At 44.0% G+C, this 22,377-nt stretch overlaps 1 protein-coding gene across 9 annotated transcripts in view; it reads left to right on the top strand.

The window, feature by feature from the left end:
- PTPRE (protein tyrosine phosphatase receptor type E) overlaps positions 1–22,377 on the top strand; it is a 103,452-nt gene that overhangs the window by 63,379 nt on the left and 17,696 nt on the right. For 8 of the 9 annotated variants that reach the window (XM_067000137.1, XM_067000138.1, XM_048049441.2 and 5 more), the window contains 9 exons: positions 9,148–9,250; positions 9,530–9,603; positions 11,044–11,180; positions 15,518–15,608; positions 16,370–16,446; positions 16,573–16,609; positions 17,103–17,200; positions 18,737–18,856; positions 20,067–20,227. In XM_067000137.1, coding sequence (XP_066856238.1) covers positions 9,148–9,250; positions 9,530–9,603; positions 11,044–11,180; positions 15,518–15,608; positions 16,370–16,446; positions 16,573–16,609; positions 17,103–17,200; positions 18,737–18,856; positions 20,067–20,227 — 898 coding nt within the window. Of the gene's footprint in view, positions 1–9,147; positions 9,251–9,294; positions 9,450–9,529; positions 9,604–11,043; positions 11,181–15,517; positions 15,609–16,369; positions 16,447–16,572; positions 16,610–17,102; positions 17,201–18,736; positions 18,857–20,066; positions 20,228–22,377 lie in introns of those variants that run through there. The other variant, XM_048049734.2, reaches the window with a different exon arrangement.

Below are 22,377 nucleotides of genomic sequence, written 5' to 3'. Positions count from 1 at the left end.
TCAGGTCCACCCCTCGATCACGAGCCCATCTGTAGGTTGCATCTCTACCTTGATGGCCTGAGGTGTCATGGGCCCATCGGGCTATAAATAATTCACCTTTATGTTGCCAGTCCAGGTCCACCTGAGCCACTTCAATCTTAGCAGCCTGATCCACCTGCTGGTTGTTTTGATGTTCTTCAGTAGCCCGATTCTTGGGCACATGAGCATCTACATGGCGTACCTTTACAACCAGGTTCTCTACCCGGGCAGCAATATCTTGCCACAATGCCGCAGCCCAGATGGGCTTGCCCCTGCGCTGCCAGTTGTTCTGCTTCCATTGCTGTAACCACCCCCACAGGGCATTTGCTACCATCCATGAATCAGTATAGAGATAGAGAACTGGCCACTTTTCTCGTTCAGCAATATCTAAAGCCAGCTGAATGGCTTTTACTTCTGCAAACTGACTCGATTCACCTTCTCCCTCAGCAGCTTCTGCAACTCGTCGTGTAGGACTCCATACAGCAGCTTTCCATCTCCGATGCTTTCCCACAATACGACAGGACCCGTCAGTGAACAAGGCATATTTCTTCTCATTTTCCGGTAGCTTGTTGTACAGGGGGGCTTCTTCAGCACGAACCACCTCCTCCTCTGGTGATATCCCAAAGTATTTGCCTTCTGGCCAGTCCATAATCACCTCCAAGATTCCTGGGCGACTGGGGTTTCCTATTCGAGCCCGCTGAGTAATCAGTGCAACCCACTTGCTCCATGTAGCATCAGTTGCATGATGCGTAGAGGGGACCCTTCCTTTGAACATCCAGCCTAGTACCGGCAGTCGGGGTGCCAGGAGGAGCTGCGCTTCAGTACCGACCACTTCCGAAGCAGATCGAACTCCTTCATATGCTGCCAATATCTCCTTTTCAGTTGGAGTATAGCGGGCTTCAGATCCTCTGTATCCCCGACTCCAAAACCCCAGGGGTCGACCTCGAGTTTCCCCAGGTTCTTTCTGCCAGAGGCTCCAGGTGGGACCATTCTCTCCGGCTGCGGTGTAGAGCACATTCTTTACATCTCGTAGCTCATGCTGGTATAGAGTCCGGGTAGTTACTGTTGATTTTTCGACATCCTCATCCTCATCTTCAGTCTCCTGCACCTTTGATGGCCGGTGTAGAGTCCGGGTAGTTACTGTTGATTTTCCGACATCCTCATCCTCATCTTCAGTCTCCTGCACCTTTGATGGCCGGTGTAGAGTCCGGGTAGTTACTGTTGATTTTTCGCCATCCTCATCCTCATTTTCAGTCTCCTGCACCTTTGATGGCCCAGCCTCGTCTTCACTATGCCCAGACTTAGCAGAAGACTGTCTGCGTTTTAAACGACCTGAGCCTCTATACCATTTTTAGTTTAACACACTCTGGTCAGATTTGTCGATATCTCAACCCTTCGGGCCCCACGTTGGGCGCCAAAAGGACTGTTGTGGTTTAACCCGGCTGGCAGCTAAACACCACACAGCCGTTCGCTCACCCTCCCCCCTCCCTCTCTGGGATGGGGGAGAGAAACGGGAAAGTGAAGCCGGTGAGTTGAGATAAAGACAGTTTATTAAGACAGGAATATAATAATATAAGGAATATAAGGAATATAATAATAACAATAATAATAATAATAGTGATAATGATAATAGTATTAACAATAATAATGTGTAAGAAAACAAGTGATGCACAATGGGATTGCTCACCACCCGCTGACCGATGCCCAGCCTATCCCCGAGCAGCCGGCCCCCCCACCCCGGCCAGCCACCCCTATATATTGTTTAGCATGACGTCAGATGGTATGGAATACCCCTTTGGCCAGTTTGGGTCAGCTGTCCTGGGTCTGTCCCCTCCCAGCTCCTGCTGCACCCCCAGCATGCTCGCTGGCAGGACAGAGCGAGAAGCCGAAAAGTCCTTGGCCTGGTGTAAACACTGCTCTGCAACAATTAAAACATCAGCATGTTATCAGCGCTCTTCTCATCCTAATCCAAAACATAGCACCCTACCAGCTACTATGAGCTACTTAACTCTGTCCTAACTGGAACCAGGACAGCGCTTCAGAGCTGTTTCTTCAGGCTGTCAAAAAACTCACGCGGCACCAGCGGGTTTTGGATCCCACGTTCATCGTTTTGGTCTGTATTTGTAGCAACTCAGGTCGTAGGCATTTGTGTTCAGCAAGATGTAAGACTTCAGGGCAGCAGAGGTATGGCAGTGTGCTGCTTTCCCTTGTTTTGCTTAGGTCTTTCAAATTGAGTAAATTGTTAATATAAATAAAAATGAAGGTATGTACAAAATGCTAATAAACAGCTCTGTTGAAATACTGCCTAGTAGTTGTCTTGCCCTGCCTCTTGTATAGCACCTGGAGCTTTAGAAGAACAAGTTATTAATATTTGTCTAAATATGTAAGAATATGGGAATCGGGAAGTAACTTGGTAGCTTTATCAATTCCTAGAACATTTTAATGAAAATATTTAAAAAAAAAAAAAATAAATATTTTCCACATAGAGGCTGTTCACCTTCACAACTTAATTCAAAATTGTGTTGAATATGAGTATGATAATGTGGGTAAGAGTAATCTTATCTTCCATATTTTAATTAAATCTTAATTTCAGTGAGACGAGTTAGAAATTATTAGTACAACTAAACTCTTTTTTTAGAAATATCAAAGCCTTCGTTACTTTGCTGTGAGAAGCAGAGTTCTGTCTGATAAACAAAACATGCATACTGAAAACAGATTGCTGTATAGAGAGTTCCAAGATAATAGGATTATCTAATACTTTTAATAGCTACAGAGCTAATAAAATATTTTTTAATTAAAAAAAAAAAAGAATTCCGATTAAAGTATCAAGAAAACTCTATTTAAAAGAGTATGGAAATAACTGAGAAGAGTTGTCATTTTGCATGCAGATTTGATGAATGATCCAAAAAGATAGGACGGTTTTGAGTATTACTCGATTTTTCAGCACTACTATCATTTTGCTTCCTACAGAAGTACCATGAAATTGCTACCGTGAAATTTCCATTTAATATAATCAGAATATTCTGGGTTTTACTGCACCGCCATTTACTGGAGAAATTGTACTGCCATTTACTTAGCATTCAACTGCATTAAATATAAAACAGTATTTGTTTATTTGGATTTGCCTAAATTTGTTTATTTGGATTTGCACATACATTTCAAGTAGATAAAACCTTATGCTATCAAATACATGTTAACAAATTGTTTAGAGATGATGCCGGTCCACTGAATTCAAATATTTCCTGGTTGCTTAAATATTAATTAATTATCCAGTGTTAAGCATAGTCAGGATTCTTTTACTTCTTGTTTTTTGTTTGTTTTGTTTTGTTTTACACTAGTTATGTCATTTAAATGTGAAAGCAGTCTGGGAGCTGCAGTAGTAAAACTCTTAAATTTAAGTGTTTGGAAAGGACTTCAGCAGTGTTTGCTGCATTAATGGTTCATAGTTTTCATGCCCCTCTTTACGCTTTCTTTCCGCTACTGATGTATTAAGATGCAGAGACAATGAATTTATCAGATGAGTGGGAGCACCCGAGCAGGGTGCCCAGCCCCAGGTCCCGGTGAGTTTGAAGCTCTCCAGGAGGAGCCCCCAGCCCCTCTCTGGGCAGCCTGGGCACAGACGTGCTGCTGGGGGCCAGGGGCAGCCCCCGGGGCTCCAGCTTGGGCCCGAGGCCTCTGGGCCTGGCCCTGGGTGCCGCTGAGAGGAGCCTGGGTCCGTCCTTTTAGCACCAGGTGTTTATGGACATGGATGGGATCCCGCAAACCTCCTTAAATACAGCATAACCGGCCAGTCAAAAGTAGTGATTTTCACCGCTATTTGGCATAGGTGTGGCCTCATAATTAATGTTGTATACAGCTCTGGACTCTACAATATGAAAAGGTCCTTGAAAAGTGTCCAGGGGAGGGCAGCAGAGCTGGTAAGAGGGCTGGAAGGCATGTCCCGTGGGGAGAGGCTGAGGACACTTGGGTTGGCTTGCCTGGAGGAACGGAGGCCAAGAGGCGGCCTCATTGCTCGCTGCAGCTCCCGGCAAAGTGGAGAGGGAAGTGCCGGCCTCTGTTCCCTGGTAAGCAGTGACACGATGCACAGGAATGGCACAAAACTGCACGAGCGGAGGGTCAGACCGGACATTAGGAAGACATTTTTCACAGTGACGTTGATCAAACACTGGAATGAGCTTCCTGGAGAGGTGGTTGATGCGCCATGCCTGACAGTGGTCAAGAGGCATTTGGATAATGCCCTCAATAACATGCTTTAACTCTTGGTTAGCTCCGAAGTGCTCGGGCAGTTGGACTCGAACTTTTTAGGTCCCTTCCAATAGAACTACTCTACTCTACTCTTTCTATTCTCCAGGCTGAACAGTCACAGTTCCCTCAGCCTATCCTCACAGGGGTGGTGCTCAAGTCTCTTGATTATCTTGATAGCCCTTTGTCGGTCTCAGAATTTGCAGTGTGTCTCGGTCTCTCTTGTATTGAAAATAATGGAGGAAATGTATAGAAAGGATGAAGTCTTACTGTGGGATTGCCAGAACTGAACCCAGAGGTGTTGACCTTCACGCTAGATGCTGGAGTGGTGCTTTTCCTTGTAAAGAAAAAAAGAAAAAAAAAAAAGGGCTGGCCCAATTTACTTAATATTTAAAAGCCAAAGTGCTGCTTTGCTGGTAGATACTTTTTCCTTTGAAGTGCAATTCCAATAATTTGTTGGAAAAGCAGAACTTCATAAATACCTGGCTGTGGCTGATGGTGGTAGGTTGCTGGGCTCAGTCCAGCTGTCCAAAATTGGTCTTCAGGATGGCAAACGCCAGCATGATTATTTCATTTGCTGCTGAAGAACATGAGGAGAGAAGCAAGCTTTGGATGCTGGTTTGTTTCCCCCACCCTTCTGTTTCCTTTAGCCTTTCTTCAGGATTGTTTTTTTACTTTGGTTATGTTTTTATGCCTATCAAAGCCAGCTCCCGGTTATTGGCTGTCTGTCTGCTTCCTCTCTGCAAGCAGCCACCGCGGAGCGTAGCAACTCACTGCTATGGGGTTTTCTCATCCAAAAGTAGCTTGAGGGGGCTCGGGCTGGACTTGAGGGATCCCCGCTGCATGGGGCGCTTGTCCTGCGCTGCCTCACAGCACGAGTTCAGCCGAGCCTGCAGGAGGCAGCACAGCTCCGGGGAAACTGAGGAAGGAGGTGAGCCCTCCACGCAGTGAGGTAGCTTTAAGGTTTGTCAGAGTCTGTAAAGCACACAGTGATGTGCAAGAGGCTTGATTATGGTAAATCAATCACTGTTAAACCTGCTGAGGGGAAACCGAAGTTAAGCGCTTGAAAAAGTTGTTACAGCAGCAAAAAAAATATTTAAATATTCTGCTACTTGCACAATCCTGAGATTTCAGAACTGCCCATGTCCATGAAAAGTGCTAAGGCCTGCCCAAAGTATGTCTCTCGGGTGTGTCTTCACCGCAGAATCAGTCCAAATGACAGCACGAGGACTGCCTATGCCACACGTGCATCTGCAATGCAAGTAGCATCCCCAGTACCTGCAGCTCAGCAGCGGTGTGAAAGGGTGTCTGTGCCAGGGCTGCACGCTTTGGGAAGCTTGGCTGCTCCCTGCAGTTACTCTTGGTGAGTTTGGAAAGAGTTATCTGCCCTTTGGGGCTTGTGAGGAGCATTGAAAAGCCACAATAAACAGTGAAGATGTTGATTGCTCTTTGAAACGTACACAGGTTTAGTGGTGTAAGTGAAGGAGTAATGTAATGGTAGATCATTTGGTCTGACATCTCCCCGAAAATTATGGCCTGAGGTCTTGCGTGGCCACCAGGCAAGCTGGGTGCAAAATCTGATGCAAGCTGAGCTTAAATCTTCAGCAGAGACGTGGCAACGAGCTCCTCCATCCAGCCTCGGTCTGACGGGAGCGCTGCCTACATACCGGCATTGCTGTCACTTGCCTTAATGGGCCATTGCACTGTCCCAGTCCTACACGTAAAGGAAGCGACCCAGGGATGAAGAGGAGCAAAGCTGTGGAGGGAGCATGGAAGGACAGCAGGACACGCGCTGTTGTGTAGATACTGCCGTGAGTTCCCTTTTTTGTTGTGGTTGCTTTTGTTTTTAATGCTAGCACACTGAAACTAGGAACATCCTAACCCTGAAGGAAATGGTGAGGCATTTCCAGAAAAAGCCTCACAGACATCTGGGACAGCAGTGCAGGGAATAAAGCAGGGAAGAACCCGTGAGTCAGACTCGGTGGGTGGCAGGGGAAGCACGAGGGGTTGTCACCATCCTTCTGGTGACAATCCTCATCCTTTGCCAAGTTGAAAGTCCCTAGTTCATTGTAGTTCTGAAATGTACCCCCTAGACAGTTGTTTTCATGTAGCTGCGAACAGAGAACCATGTGGTTCTGGGCCACTGCTCTCTTTGTGCTGGAGCAGCAGGAAATTTTCCCCAGCATGGCTGTGGTACAGAAGATGCTTTAGAAGACATCTGCCTTTTCTGCGTGTACTTACTCATGTTTCAGTTGTCAACTTTGGAAGCAGCAGTGATTAAAGAAATATTTCAAGTCTCTGTTTCAGTCTCCCATTAAAATCTCCCAGATTTTAACATATATAGAGAGTTATATTGGCCAAAGGTCTTTCCATCTGTAGATCTACAGTGGCCTAAGCCCCGTCACAGCTTTGTGTTGCAATTTTTGGGTTGTGTTTATAAAACCACCAGTGCAGACACAGAAGAAAATACAGGTAATAAATGCAACTGTTTAAAAACATGCGATGCCTTACGTGCAGGCTCTGCAGAGGTGAGGCCACTGATGTGCCGCTGCAAGGCTTCAGAAATAGATGTGCCCACAAATGAGGAAGAAAGAGCCATTCATGGGTTTTGACCTCATCTCCTTGTAGGGGCAGAGGAAAGATCTCGTTGCAGAGAATTGCACCGGTCGTTGCAGGGCTGCCCTGTCCTGAAAGAAACGTGGCAGGAGGCTGCGCTGCTCAGGGTTGCACTGGAGGCTGTTCGTGGCCCTTGTTCATGAATCAGTTTTCCAAAGTCCCCTCAAAAATAGGGTGTGAGATGTGTCAGCGCTTCGGAAAGGAAGAGACAGGGGATTTTGTGTTGTGTAATGGACCGAGGGAAATTTTAATTCCCCCGTGACTCAGATTTTTTGCTGCTTGTCATTTTGTCTTAGCCATCTTGAAACAGAACCGATTATAAGAACTAACAAAACCCCCAAATCCTGGCGGATCTGAGATACTCAGTCTCAAATTTCCTAACTACAGAAGTGGGCTAAAGTGGTTCATTTTGCCCGTGAGAGGCAAATACATACTTCTTGTTTCTTTATTTGCCAGGTCATTGTTTCTACAGAGAGTTCAGTATCGCTAAATGCTGCACAGAAATTGTTAGGCTGCTTCTGCCTGATGTGATTCCATCCAGACACTTCCTACAACAGTGATTTTCTGAAAGCCTGTCAAGCGCTGGTTTCTGATTACGATTTTGTCATGCCTGTCACTTTTGTCTTCATATACCACTGAAATGTCAAGTTTTATGTATTTTATTGCCTTGCCTTTCTTTGTACTATTATGTTGACTGAGGTAGCTTCTTTCCTTGCCTGCCCTATGGCTATGCCTGTAAAGGAGGTTTTATTCCAGGCCCTAATATGCTACTTGTGAACCCTCACATTTCTTCTCTCCGAATTTTATTTTTCCCCTCTTTGTGGAGTTTCTTTTTAACAGTGTTAATCAAGCTTGCCTCCTGCTCTCTCACCCGTGACTTAAATATGACTAGGCTCATTTGTTTTGAAGCGGTGATTACCCACGACGTGGAAAAATACTCTTTGGTACAGGGCTGGTGTTGTTAGGAGAACCACTTTGTAGTTTTAGGTAGTTATTGTAATCTTGTGATTGAATGATATTTTATGTCATGGCTTGTGGCCTATTCAAAAAGTGTTTGCTGCAAGTAAAATGGAAGAGTTTAGGTAAGCGTGAATGCAAGAGGTGTTAGAATTACCGCTGCCTCTCTCCATGTTCAAAGACCACTGTAGAAATCGTGAGGAACTCATTAAGGGTGTGTAAATGTAATTTAAAAAGAAAACCGCCAGCAACCAAAACTGCCTTCGTTTTGGAAGAGCATACGATGGTAAGAAGGTTGACAAAAAGAGCTGATGAGGAAGGCTGAGGAAGGCTGCTGTACGGACAGAGAAGCGGGGCCCCAAGACCCATTCTGGCAGATGCTGTGAGCACAGGCTGCTACCGCAGGGCTGTCGTCCAGTTGCGATCGAGGAGAGCTCTGCCCACCTGCACGAGCTTTGGGCAATAATTCCCAGCCCCATCTGCCCCACCCCGATGCTGAAACTTGGGTTTACGGGCCTGGTCGGAAGGAGAAACGGGCAGCAAGGCTGCATTTTGCTTGCTGAAGGCTAAGGCGGAGAGTTTTGTTTGCTTAAACAAAACATGCTCTCTTTTTTTTGTGATTATAATGTGTTATGTATTGTTCAGTAGCATTAAAAGGTTACAGAAAGCACATTGAAACTGAAATATGAAGTGCTACATACATTGGAAAAAAACCACTGTTAACAGAAGGGTGAGACTTGCAGTTCATACTGGATATAACATAGATTTGTTTTTATCTCTATTCTGAGCGTTTATAAAAATCCCTGCCCGTATTTGCGTACATCATGGCGTGTCACATTGGATAAGTTACATGTGTTTTAAACAGACGCCGTGTCTTTGGAGTAGATAAAGTCTAAGCAAGGGGTGGCGCTCCTGGATGATTTCTGGCTGGCTGAAAAGCAGCTGCTGTGCACAAGGATACTTGCACAAGGAAACCTGTTGAATGGGCTTCAAATGTAGTTCAGGACCTTGCAGCACTTAAACTTATTTTAATTACAAGTAAATTTTTTGCTAACAAGTCGTCCCCAAAATATACGTGACGCTCTCAGCAACAGATAGTGAGTGCTCTGCGCGTGTATGCCTTTGAGGGCTAAAAAAAAAAGCTTTTAATTTCAGCTTTGCATGTATTAAATAAATTTGTGATGCTGTTTAGTAAGTGCAAGCAGATTGTTGCGTAGAACCAACAATTTCTGATATCCCGAGCTGTTTCTGCCTGTGCTGGATGAGGCAGTCTGCATCTGTACCGTGTCACATTCACTGTCTTTCATTTTGCAGACTCTACAGAGGAGAACAATTTACACAAGGACCTGCTGACTTCCATGCTGATCCTGCTGCTGGTGTTCATCATCTTCATTCTGTTGGCTGGCTATTTTTTCAGGTACGTCTGTGCGGAGCTCTGCGTGCAGAACTAGTTCAGTCTTGTTCTGATATGATCTAATGAGGAAACGAAAGCGTGCGTGCGCATGGTGCGGCAGGAGCCTCCATCACAGCGCAGGGCAGGGAGCCGTGGTGCTAGCGGCTCTCGCCGTAGCAGTTCGCAGGAAGATGAACAGAAACAGTTTCTCCAGGCTTACGTGGTTGGTAAAGGCTGATTTGGAATAAAGCATGTTACCTTTAAACCTAGTTTCTCAGACTAACGTGGCAATATGTATTTAAGGTTCAGAAGACATCGGAAAGCTGTTGTGAACTCCGGTGACAAGAAGATGCCAAATGGAATCTTAGAAGAACAAGGTAAGGAGAAATTTGCTTTCCTTGTCTGTGTGAATTGTGTGTGTGTATGCACACACTCTGTCGTTCATCAAGAATTCAATTATTCAAGCATTAATTATGCTTGCCTCTTATTTTATAATGTAAATTCTGAGATTATTAATAAAGAGAAAATAGTAAAAACAAAAACAACAAAAGAGGTCCATACTTATCTATTCCTCTATCTCTGTCTGTCTGTCTATCTATCTATCTATCTATATCTATCTGTATCTATCTATCTTAACTTCCAGTTTTTGGTTTTAAATAACTTTCACTTTATGTTGTGATGGAGCAAATACTTCTTTGTAAATGTTCTTCAGGTTCTTTATAAATGTTTTATTAGGATGCTGACTGAGATCCAAGTTTCTGGCACTGTGATCATTATATTAGGAGAAAGGATTGTAATATTTCTTCTTAAAAAAAAAAAAAAAAAAGCCCTTAACTCTTTGTGAAAGTAGCAAGTTGTTCCTGCACATAATCAGAGGCAAGCAAGGGGATGAGATAGGGATGTGTTGTAAGCCAGCTGGGCTAAAAGAAAGTACTCCCAGGAATTGATAAATGTTTTCCCCTGGCTTTTTTGAATGTGCTGCTTTTATTTCCCTGAGCAGGGAGCCCCCAGGGCTGGTGGCTCGGTGGGGCTCAGGAAGTTCAGACGTAGTACATGTGGAGGAGCCATTAGTTTCTTGCTTATAAATTTTGTGGCCATGACAAAGAGGAAAATGTAATGAAATGGAACAGTTACGGTGGTTCTTTCTGTCAAATCCACAATGCTACATCTGAACTGAAGGCTTAGTTAAGGTAATGTGGAAGAAAAAGTCAAGAAAGTCAGGCTTCTAAATATACCCCGGGTGCTTCCTGTTCAGTCCCGGCACTTGTGCACAAGCCCAGCTGAACCTGCTCTGGAGTATCTCCGTGCCACCATCAGTGGTTCATGCACTCATTGGGAGGGTTTAGTTTTGGAGCCTGGCTGCTGGAAGTCATGCTCGTCTACCAGGCTACAGGTGCCCCTCGCCTTATGTGTGAAGTAATCCAGTAGTATCTCCTGCGGATAAATACCAACAATTGTCCCTCCGGTCCCTGCTGTGCTGTAGAGTGGCTCTCGGCTGCTGTCTGTTCCTCAGCAGAGGAAGGGGAACCTTCTTCTTTCCTAAACAAAAACTTGGTCGCAGTGTAATCTGGCGGGAGTACAGAAACCATTGATTTTACCAGTAGTGGTTCTACTTGAGCTGAGTTTGTCTTGAAGAAGTCACTTGGCCTGTGGCTTTGGTTTCTTATTTCATTTAAAAGCAGCTTCATCACTGATTTAAGTCTTGTTTCAGGAGTATGCTTTGACATCCTCCAACATACAAATTAATTTGCAATTTGAATTAATTTATTGGTGTGCTCTGAGCATGGCTTTAACATTTATTTTCCTTGAACTGACAGAACAGCAAAGGGTGATGCTGCTCAGCAGGTCTCCTTCAGGCCCAAAGAAGTATTTCCCTATTCCAGTAGAAAATCTTGAAGAAGAAATAAGGATCCGATCAGCAGATGAAGGGAAACTGTTCCGGGAGGAGTTCAATGTAAGTCATCAGATTTGGGGTGAACAGCTGCATAGTGAAAAATAGGGAGCAAATCAAAATGTCTGCAAATGTTAACAATTTGTTAAAAAATGTTGTATGTTGTGATGCTGGTATCTCAGAACCTTAGCACGTGTTATGTGAGTGTGCCGGTACAGTTTGTCGTCCTTTAACACTTTTTCATTTTGTCTGGGTCAGTTTTGAGGCCGAAATGCTGTTTTTATTGCATTGCTTGGGGCATTTGAAGAGGGGGATGTTCTGCTTCAGCGTTCATGCCCTGGGCATTACCCCTCTGCACACCGGGTCGCACTGCCCTGTGGCAAAATCTGAAAGGTTAACTGCTGTGTGAGACTGTGATGCCAAATTTGTCATACATAAACTCACTAGCATTTAAAGAAGGTCTGTGGTAGAGAGGAAAGTGGAATAAGAATCTCTTTAGCTTTGATTTTCTTGTTGATAGGGGGAAGCAATTTTTACAAGTGAGTGCCTCACGTCTATGGGAAGTACTTAGGGTAGAAGAGAATGTGGCCTGTAATATTGCCCTAATGAGGTTTGGGGTTTTTTTTGGTGATTTGACCTTTTGCTCTCTGTTATCCTCCCATCACTTCCCTTTTTGTAGGTCTTGGTGCCCTAGCAGATACATTTCCATGAAGTATCTCAGCTGTGAGGGTTTCTCTTTGAAGTGTTGCCTTAGCCAGAAGGGAGATTCTGTTTTCTGCACGTAACCCAAACTTCAGCTGCGTGTGGTTGTGACAGTGAGTCTTAACCAGAGCCTGCGGTGAGCTGCTGCAGAGCCGGTGTCCGTGGGGAAACATGGCACTGCCAGCCCGCCCTCGCATGCCTATGATTTCATGGGCCTTTACCAAACTTTCATTATTTCTCTCCACTTCCCTTAGCAGCAGAAGCAAGTTGCACAGAGCAGTAGATTAAATGTCAAATACAGAGTTGTCAAAGCCAATGCATGCATTAATTAGACAGTCTGTTATGTTACCTTCTTAATTGGTAGCATATTTATATCTGCAATTTGTTTGATGGTTATATTTAAAAGGTATAATTTCTTTGCCTTGCAAGAGACACAGCGTTGTGGAGATATTTATCTAACTCGACAAAATGAATGTGAAAACTAATTTGTCAAGATGCACAGTTGTGAATTTTGACTCTCCTGATTAATATGTTCCACAGTCAGGAGTGAAACAAGCAATCTATTTTTATTTTAAAACCTGCTCTGCTTGGATCGTTTTCTGCATCGTGCTGCGAGCGGGTGAGCTTCTGTCTGCACACAAGCTCCAAGTCTGACAACTGTGGTCCAATACCTGTAAATGAACAGGCACGTGTAGAGCAGGCTTGTAAGTGGCTGGGGGTGATGGTACATAACGTCTGCTTGATGGGTTTTGTGCTGATTTTTTCCCCCGTTACATTGCCTGTGGCTGCTTGCGTACATATATGTACTGCTTGCTCAAGCCTGAGAGGGGAAGGAAAGGTGAAAATTGAGCGTCAGTGATCAATATGATGGCATAAAACAGGGAAATGGATAAACAGAAGTCTGCTGTTGCGATGCAAGAAGGAAAACGGTTGAGAAATCGCGACCTGCCAGCACGGCGAGGCCTACACGCCAGCCCCTCCTTCAGAGGCCCAAATTCAGCTCCCGCCAGGCACCAGGCCATGGCAGCCCAGCAGGCCGGCCACAGGATTACCTCACTGGGCCTCTGTAACATCCCGGGGGACACAGATACATGGTCTCCCTTGAGAATGAAACAGATTTGGGCTGAAGTTGGTGTTTTGGCACTCCTGCGAGCCAGCAGCGGCTGCGCATGTGCACCGCCCAGAGGAGTTGGGCCCCGAGGGATTTTTCTAGTGAAAGTAAAACAAAGCAAGCACTGGTAGGCAAACAGTGCACAGCAGATAGAAAGGATTTTTGAGGACAGTTCTGTTAGATTTATGGGCCTGATTGTGCTCTTCAGTGCTTTTGATTTTACCCTTAAAGCCTAAACCACCCTAAATTGCACACGTTGCACTTGTACACTGAAATAGCAGTTTCCTACCCTAGGTATCTTCATTTTATTAATTTTATTTGATTCCTGTGTAAACATAGGGCACTAGGAAGTGTGTTTTCTTTCTTCATAACAAAACAAACAAACAAAAAACCACAAATATATTCCTTCCTGTATTGGTCCCTCAGATAAGTCTTACCTCTCTTTATTATCCATAATGCAAAATGTGCTGGCTGTTCGTTGAAGTGTATGATGGCTAGGTCATTGCCTCAATCTTCAGATTAATGTCTGAAAACCTTTTGCTTTTGAAGTTTTAATTTTGATTTAAGATTTCCCTGTGGTTCATGCAGTGAAAAAAAAATGAGAAAACGTGCTGATGCTTGGGTAGGTCATACCGCTCTATCACTTCGTGGAGCTTTTTAGGGTTCCTGTGAAGTGGGAGCAGATAAGATCGCAGTGACCCAGTACCCACTGGGCAGACAACCCAGTGCCACCAAGACTCATCAGCTCCTCATGATGCGTGGGAGGATGGAGAGGACGTGACCAAGTGCATCTTTGTTGAATCTCATCTTCCTCTCTGGAGGTGGTTGGGTTGTGAAGCCCATTGAAATGGGCTGTGTCCTTGCATGGGGTCCAAAGCACTCCTTAAGCAGCGCGGTGTGACATTAGGAAATGTCCACAGAGGTGTCGTGGCCTTGCAGAAGTGAGGAGCAGGGACTGGAAAGATTACTGTGGAGTGATAATTATTTTTCACACATTTTTTACATAAAGATGCAAGACTAATATGATGTTTCATTGGGTGTTTTTTTGGCTAACTTCAGAATGAGTGTTAATTATTTACTGTTGTGCAAAACATAAATTTAATTTCTGTTTCTTAAAATTGTAAATGTATTTTGATTAGTTTTAATTAGCAAAAGCATGGGTTTCAATTGAATAAGGAATTAGGCAATTTACTAGAAGTACCTTTCTTTTCTAACTGGTAGTTCTTTTTTCTTTTTTTTTTTTTTTTAACCTTCTCTCTCCTTTCTCTTACATTCACAAGTTTAAGTGATATAAAGAAAAAAAAAAAAACAGAAATGCAAGTTGCTGTTCTTTCCGTGTCGGTGAGGTTCTCCCTCCTTTCCTCCCTCCCCCTTTCTATCCTATGTAACCCTGACAACACTGATTTCTGTTTTTAAGGGGAAAGTCCAAACAGTGCTTTATGACAGACAAGCAGGGACAGTTGCTTTAAGCTAATTCTTAAAATACAGTCATTTCCCAATTTTCCCTTCCCCTAAGTGATTCAGAGTAGGCTGAGCAGATTTGGGGGAAGTGGGGGAGGTAGAAAGGGGGTGGGAGAAGGAGGTTCTGTGCTCCCAAACTGCTGGGGTTTTACCTCACTGTGATCCAACATACACTAGCATTGTTTGAGGAGGTAAAGGTAACAAACCCGATGGACCTCCATGCTCCTTTACACTTTGTCATGAGCGGGGCATCTCAAAGTGCAGGGAACACGAGTCTCATGCCATGTCTCTGGATGAGCAGCGTTCCTTGTTTTTCCACGGGCCTTTTCCATAGCAGCCACATCTCTCCAGCTTGCAGGGAAGCCCCCATGGCCTGTTGGTGATGGTATCCCATCAGCATTGACTGTGGAGATGGAGCAGTTCCACCTCTGGCACCTCCTCCTTTTTATCTTCACCATCTTCCTCTCCATTTCTCATTTCTTCTTTTCATTTGATTGTTCTGAAAGACTTTTTTTTTTTAAGCCTGACTAAATTTATCTGCAGCCTTAGATCTTGCTGATTACAAGCAAAATTTTTACTTGCGCTCTTACAGTGAGCTTCAATACTAAAGAATTGTGATTTATTTTTTTCCTCCCTTTGTGCCAGAGTTGGAGCCTCACCTGTAGATCTGGCCAAGACGGTTGATATTTAATGTTCTCGGCGCTGAGCTATTAACAATCAAACTCTGTTTCTGTTATTGAACCAACTGCTATTGCTAAAAGTAGCTATTGGAGCAGAGCTTGACAGAGCGATGCATCCGCATGGCTGGGTCACGGCGCTATGAATCATGATGGCAGATGGCGTCTTAAAGCAGCAGCTCAGATTTTAACAGTCTTCTAAATAACTGTGATTTCTGGTGGAAAAATTACTTATTTTTCAAAACTGCTGAACTCGTTTTCTGCAGTGAAATCTGCCAGGACATGGTTTCCTGTTTTAGAGTAATGAAAGTTATTTTTTTGGAAAAAATAAAATATGTTTAGTTCTGTTGGATGAGAGGCATTATGTAGAAATGCAGATTTTTCCTATGCTGTGTGCAGTCAGCAGTTAGCTATTTTATAACACGTTGACTCTTTGTATCTTTTTTCAGTCATTAACACCTGGATATGTGCAGGGAACATTTGAAATGGCAAATAAGGAAGAAAACAGGGAGAAAAACAGATACCCTAACATCCTTCCATGTAAGATGTTACCTTTTCTTCTAAATCAGACGCTTTATCTGTCTGGCATTGAGCATGGTGGTGGTGTTCACTTGCTGAAAATGCTCAAGTAACATAATTTCACTGGTCACAGGTGTTCTCCATATCTCTGTAAAACCTGTTTATTTTGCTGTGGCATGCCTAGCCGTTGATCATCTTAGGTTATGTTTTTTTATAACGCTTATCAGGTGTTGCGATATAAAACCTGTAACAGTTGGTGTTCTACCTAACGATTATATGTCAAACTGGTATTTCAGTGTTTAAATAAAAGAGTGAAGTTTGGGCTTCCACTGTTCTAGAGATGCAGTCCCAGGAACCCTCAAGTGTGAGGACAAAGCAAGACTTCTGTGGAGGAAGTTTCTTAGTGAGAGCTGGGGACAGCCCGCAGCTGCTGCTGAGCTCAGCAGGGCCCCCGCAGCTGCCTTGGGCAGCGATGTCCTCCTCCAGGTCTGGCTCTCGCAGCCACAGACCCTAATGAAAGTGCTGCGCTTTGCAGCATGCAAGTACAGTCCCCATTCACAGGCTCTGGCACGAGGAGGTGGAGGGCCACCAAAACCCACTCGTGGTGTCCACAGGGTTTAGCTGGAACAGAGCAGAGCACCTCTGAGCCAGCTGGGGTCCAGCCTGCGGTTTAGGAGGCAGCTGATGCTAAGCCTGTCCCGATATTTGTAAGGAAGTAACATACTGAAGGCTGATTCAAATGCAAATGTGCTTGTAATGCTTTTTTTTTTTTTTCCCCCCAGATGATCATTCCAGAGTGATTTTGTCCCAAATAGATGGAGTCCCACCTTCAGACTACATTAATGCATCATATATAGATGTAAGTTCAGTTTTCCACTGCTAGCCAAACTGCTAACTTTTACTGTAAATTAATATTAAAAAGGCATTTTTCTGCCAGCACACACTGACATTTCATTTTTTAACTCTATGATATTTATTTCCATAGGGTTATAAAGAAAAGAATAAATTTATAGCAGCACAAGGTAATTCATTCTCATCTCTCTATTATGTGCATTTTATGGCTGAACGTATTTAATTTTAGAAGTTTTATAAAGGTTATTTTCGGGTTCAGATGGTGGCCAAATGTGAGGTGAGCTTTAAAGGTTAGACTGTAAATGAAAGTGAAGTGAGCATGAGGGCACCCACTGCCTTTCAACCTGCAGGTACTGCTCTTAGCTTGGAGCAGTGCCTTTCTCCGCTTCCATCTCCACTTTGTTTCTCTCTTCTTTTTTCTCATCTGGGTGTTTGGGTGAGGAAAAATAATTCTGTAAAAGAAAATAGGATTTTTTTTTCATTTATTATTATTTTTTAAATATTATTGTTACTATTTTTAAGAAATAAGCAGTATGGGTCAAAGCACGAGTAGTTGGTAGTAAAGAGCTCTGGGTGGGCACCCAGCGCAGGGGGTGTTGGCGCGTCCCGTGGTGCTGCTGGTCTTTGGCTCATCTGCTGAGCAGAGCTGTGTTCTGCATGCAGGACCCAAGCAAGAAACGGTCAATGACTTCTGGCGGATGATATGGGAGCAGAAGTCTGCAGTTATCGTCATGTTAACAAACTTGAAAGAAAGGAAAGAGGTAAGGAGCTTTCAGCGTGACAGAGGATGTCTCTACCAAAGCTGTGATCCAAAAGTAGCTGCGGCTGCTCAGCACCTGGCCAGCCGTGTATCTGACCACTTCCTTTTCCAGCCCTGAAAAGGAGCTAAAAGCTCATCTGAGCGCCTGCTAGTAAACGTACTTTTAATTTCCCAAAGTACAAATTTATGCTAGTAGATGTTGAGGACAAAATTCTGATAGCTGATTTTGTCCTGCGTAGCCCATAGCCAAAGGCACATTCTTGTGCCTTTGTTTTTTGTCAGCATAGGACTGCACTTGTGGGTGGTTTTGCTTAGAAATGAAGAGAAAAACGCTATTCATTTGTATTCTGAGTATTATGTTTCAAAATCCTTTCTGGGGCATGCACGCAACAATTGAAAAACAAGGCTGCTTTCTTGTGAGCAGCTTTCTGCTGCTTCCTGTTCCCACATTCCCCCGGCGCGCGGTGCTCCTCCTGTTGCGTGAGACTTTCCGTGCGTATTGGCTGAGCACCGAGACGCAGCGAGCTTCAAACATTTAACTTCTCTCCTGCCTCGCAGATTTTAGAAGCTAAGTCAAAACATTAAGGAAGTGCACCATCACGAGAGACTTTGACAAGAGATGCTGAAGTAGTCATTTTTTTTCTTCTGGGGGACAGTTTGCTACGCCGTTTGTGCTACAGCCTTGTTGTATAAATACCTAAAGTCCTCCAAACCACGCACCCCAGAAGCAAACCCCGTTTACCTGGTAGCTGTGAAAGCCAGGAGGCAAAGCGGGCACGGAGCAGCAGATTGCTGGTGCCTGTTGTGCTGCTCAGAGGCGACCTCTCCTGCCAGCCGTGCTGTGGTGGTGACAGCGGCACCTGCCCTGGGAGGGCGGTGGGCTGCGCGTGGCTTGGGGGAAATGGCACGCTGGCCTTCATAAGTGGATTTGTGTTGTGTTTATTTATTTATTTAAAACAAGAAAGAGAAGATAATTCAGGTACTCCCATATCACAGCAGTGATGAGGAAAGGCTCTCCTTCTTTGCCTGTTCACCGTGGTACTTCTGCTTTATTTTGCTGTAATTTCAGCATTGCTTGATCGAGCTCTCAAACAGCAAAGCAGTCTGTAAGAAGAGCTTGTTTCCAGTCTGAGAAGCCAGAATCGTTAAACTGTTAAAACTCGATGTTCCTGATGACTCCTACGTGAGGACTCCCTCACATTTCTCACTGACTACACCCAAAGCTTAAAAATAAAGGGTCAAGACATCAAAGTTCTCTCTCTATCATCAGAAAGCCCCCCCCTACTCCTCCCCTCCCAGTGTGGTTTAGATCTGGATAGTTTAAAAAACAGCTTCAAAGCTTTTCACACCCTTCTCTGCATAAATTTAATCATCGATAGCACTGGCAAAGTGCTAAAGCTGTCTTCTGTCAGATGACTAACTCCGCATACTCTAACGTGTACTTCTGTGCGCAGTTTTCAAATGCCTTCCTTGTTTTGTGTGTGACCAGCAGTGAAGTCAGATTCAGTGTTACAAAACGCACGGTGTGTTTGTACAGGAGAAATGCTATCAGTATTGGCCTGATCAGGGGTGCTGGACTTACGGGAACATCCGCGTGTCGGTGGAAGATTGCATCGTTCTCGTGGACTACACCATTCGCAAGTTCTGCGTTCAGTCGGTCAGTAACAGTGCTCCTCTCTGCGTTCATTTGAACTGTTAAAGCAAACTGTTGCAATGTCGGATTAAAATCAAATGGATTCGGAAAGTAGGTTAAACATTTGCAAATCAAGAAGGGTGCTGTGCCGCATCTGGGCCGGCTGGTGGGCTCTGTGTGGCAGCATGCATTGCGGCCACGGCCGTTTAATGAATTGCGGTAGGCTCCGCTCAGGTTTCTTCTTGCCTGTAGCCAAGTGCCACAGCGACTCATTCATTGTGATTATCAAGGAAAGAGAAGAGGAGCAGAGTGTTGAACTTTTGGGGACAAATTGTATAGATAGATAAATGAGTAAACTTGAATATAGGTGGGCATTTGGAGCGGTCTGTGGATACCGGCTGGCCGAAGTCAGACAGCATTACTGCTTGGCTTCTGCCGTAACCTTGGTCTTCAGCACAATTAAAGCTTTAGGTCACAAGAGAGACAGAGGTGATGAGTGCGTGCACATCCACAGTGTGTTGCCTCTTACAGGGACAAGCTTCTAGAGATCCTCACCCCTCCAAGGGGGTTGTTGTGTTTGTAATGCAATTACAGTCCAATGCAGATTGAAGTCTTCAGATCGAATCATAATATTTATTTTAGGTAGTATGTCTAGTGAGAGCTTATAAGCTGTGTACAGCCGTATACAACTACTTTCATTTTATTTTTCATGTATGATACAGAGTGCTGATAGTCAACACAGGCTACATGAAGCAGTGGATAATACTCATAGCTGTCCTCTAATGCGTTGATGTGAAATGTTTATCCCCATCTTTCAGCTTTTCATGATAAAGCAGTTTGCTAAAGTTGGCATTTGGCACCTCATAGTGATGCAGGTCTTCAATGTTTAGAGTGAATTTGCTGAGTTTCATGTGAAGTTGCTAAAAGAAGTGTCATGAGGATTTTATAAGAGAAAAAGGGCTTGAGGTTTGATCCATTATTTGCATAAATTGTGAATCTTATTCTTATTCACATACCGTAACTTGGGATTATTCCATTTTTCTCTGCAAACATGCGTTTTAGGAATATATGCTACTTCTACTCCGTGTTTATATTGTACATATGCTTTAAGTGTCTAATCCTTGAGTCAGGATCCAGGTGTTGCAGGAATACAAGTCATAATCAGGGGAGTTTGTTTATAAATCTCGGCATGGAAAATGAGATGTCAAACTCAGAGTCTGCGTGTTCCCTGCAGCTGCATGACGGTTGTAAAGCACTGAGGCTTGTCACACAGCTTCACTTCACCAGCTGGCCTGATTTCGGAGTGCCTTTCACACCTATTGGGATGCTGAAATTCCTGAAGAAAGTCAAAACGTTGAATCCTGCCCATGCTGGGCCAGTAGTGGTTCACTGCAGGTAGGTTTGCACTCTTCAAACCATTCCATTAGTTTGGCCTGGGGTTACACATGGAATATTTAGGCTGAATGTTTATTTTCTGCTAATAGGCTATGAGGTTTTTTGTGCACGCATGTGTACATATGCATATAAAGGTCAAGACTATGCTAAGCTTTTTAGAGCCAGGGGTAAGAACAGTTTCAAAAGATAGGTCTTTGCTGTCGCTTTAATACTCAGACAGAAGGTTTTGTTTTATCCATGGGTGATCTTTGGTATAAATATGTTCTTTGTCAGAAAAACAGACTTGTCATACAAATCTGTGACCTTTGCCACTAAATGCTCCTCTGAGAATTCATCCTCCACTTTTCCCACAATAAAATTAGTTTGCTATGTAAATTGTCCATTAAATGCCTAGAAACTTTGAAATAAAGGCTTGCATTTAAGAGATTGAAATGCTGCAATTTAAGAAATGTACTACATACTGAAGCAGAACATAATCCCACTCATTCAGTCGCAAACACATGAACTTGCTGCTGTTAAAAGTTTGTGCTAAGGTGTTTGAAATTAAATGTTAATGAAACCACAATCAAAAAATCATTTTTAAAGGAATAATTACAATCTCTGTAGCAACTGTAATGTTACAAATGAGCAAGAAGTGTCTTTTTAGGAACAATTATCATATCGAGCGAGGTTAGAGTAAAAAGAAAAGAATAGCAGCTTTGTCTTCCTGGGTTTTGTTTTCAAGGAAAGGGTTGTAGATAGATTCATGTATTTCTTTCTTTTCTTTTACTATTGCTGGACATCTAGAAATACTCCGAGAGTCCTTGAGGACTCCCTGTGCACTGTGAAGAGCATGGTTGTCTTGCCCAGCCAGCCTCTTGGTTTTTTGTTTCCACGCAGGCCTTGCCATGCTTGAATTTATCTTCACGCCCATGTGTCATACATAAGAGTCTTAAAGAAAAGCCTCAGAAGGAACAAGACTTTAGTGGCCTCACGTAACCTTTCGTTTGAGAAACCCACTATATTTTTTCAGCCTTCAGCTGTGATGTTCTGTAGAGACTAATACTGGGTTTGAGCTTTATTTTGAACCGGGAGGAAGTTCTGTGTTTAATTTAATCAAGAAAAGTAGAGAGAAAGTAAAGATAAATCTCTGCAAACTTTCAATGAGATATTTTATATTTAAATATACTGGTCCAGCAGCATGCAGTAACTGCACTACATGCCAGGCGGGGGCTTATGTGGCACTTTGGCCTGCTTTAGAAGTAACGAATGAGGAAGGTGACACTTAATTTCCGCTACAGGCAGGATATGACACGATTGAATTGTTGGGAAAAGGAAAGGGAAACTCATCGATAGTGAGTAACCGTGCGTTTTGGGGGGAGCTTTTACAAAAATATCATCCAGTCATTCTGAGTAAAAACTGCTCAGTCAGAGGTTTTTGAAGGATAATAAAAGGCTAATTTGGCATTTGGAAGTCAAGAGCAGTAGGTAAAATAATGGGAGGGGAATTGGCAATTTCCGCCAAAACACATTTTTGTCATACTGAATTGGATGTTGGTCTGCAGGGAGCTGACTGCAGGCAGAGGGGACGTGGGCACCCACGTGCGAGGGACGAGAGAGGGGCCCTGGGGTGTGAGCCCAGCGGGTGGGTGGCAGAGGGCCAGTGCGAGCTGAGGGGAGCACATCACGGCCAGAGGTGGCCTCCGGGACACGTCAGGAGGAGGAAAATCTCCGTAAAGCGTGGGTCAAGAAAGTAGGGCTCGAGGTGGAGTCGGCTGCTCTGGGAGAGGTCAAACGTGAATGAAAGGAAGCGAGAGGGAAGGGAGGCCTTGGCTGCACTGAATGGCCGCATGCGGTAATTGTTTTCTTCTGAGATGATTTAAAACCTGCTGTTTCCTTGCTGAAAGTTAATCTGCGTCTTTTGGACACGTGGGGATGAGGGGAGAAATGTTTGTCGTGATTCAGAAGGTGTTTCTGGGCGTTACGGCAGTTGCTGTATGAAGTAAGCTAACAGGAGGTTAAGGGAGAGCTATTAATGCCTAGCACAGGATGCCATGCCCTTTTCCTCTGAAAGGAAGAGCTGAAAATCGGGAGCGATATAATTTATAGTAATCTTGCTCCCTCTCGTGGCTGTTGAAGGATATTTAAAAATATATATATTTGGGGATAGC

Source organism: Anser cygnoides, chromosome 7 (assembly GCF_040182565.1).
Source record: "Anser cygnoides isolate HZ-2024a breed goose chromosome 7, Taihu_goose_T2T_genome, whole genome shotgun sequence".
NCBI lineage: Eukaryota > Metazoa > Chordata > Aves > Anseriformes > Anatidae > Anser > Anser cygnoides.
The sequence above is the reverse complement of the archived record's forward strand: the minus strand, read 5'-3'. Positions and strand labels throughout refer to the sequence as shown.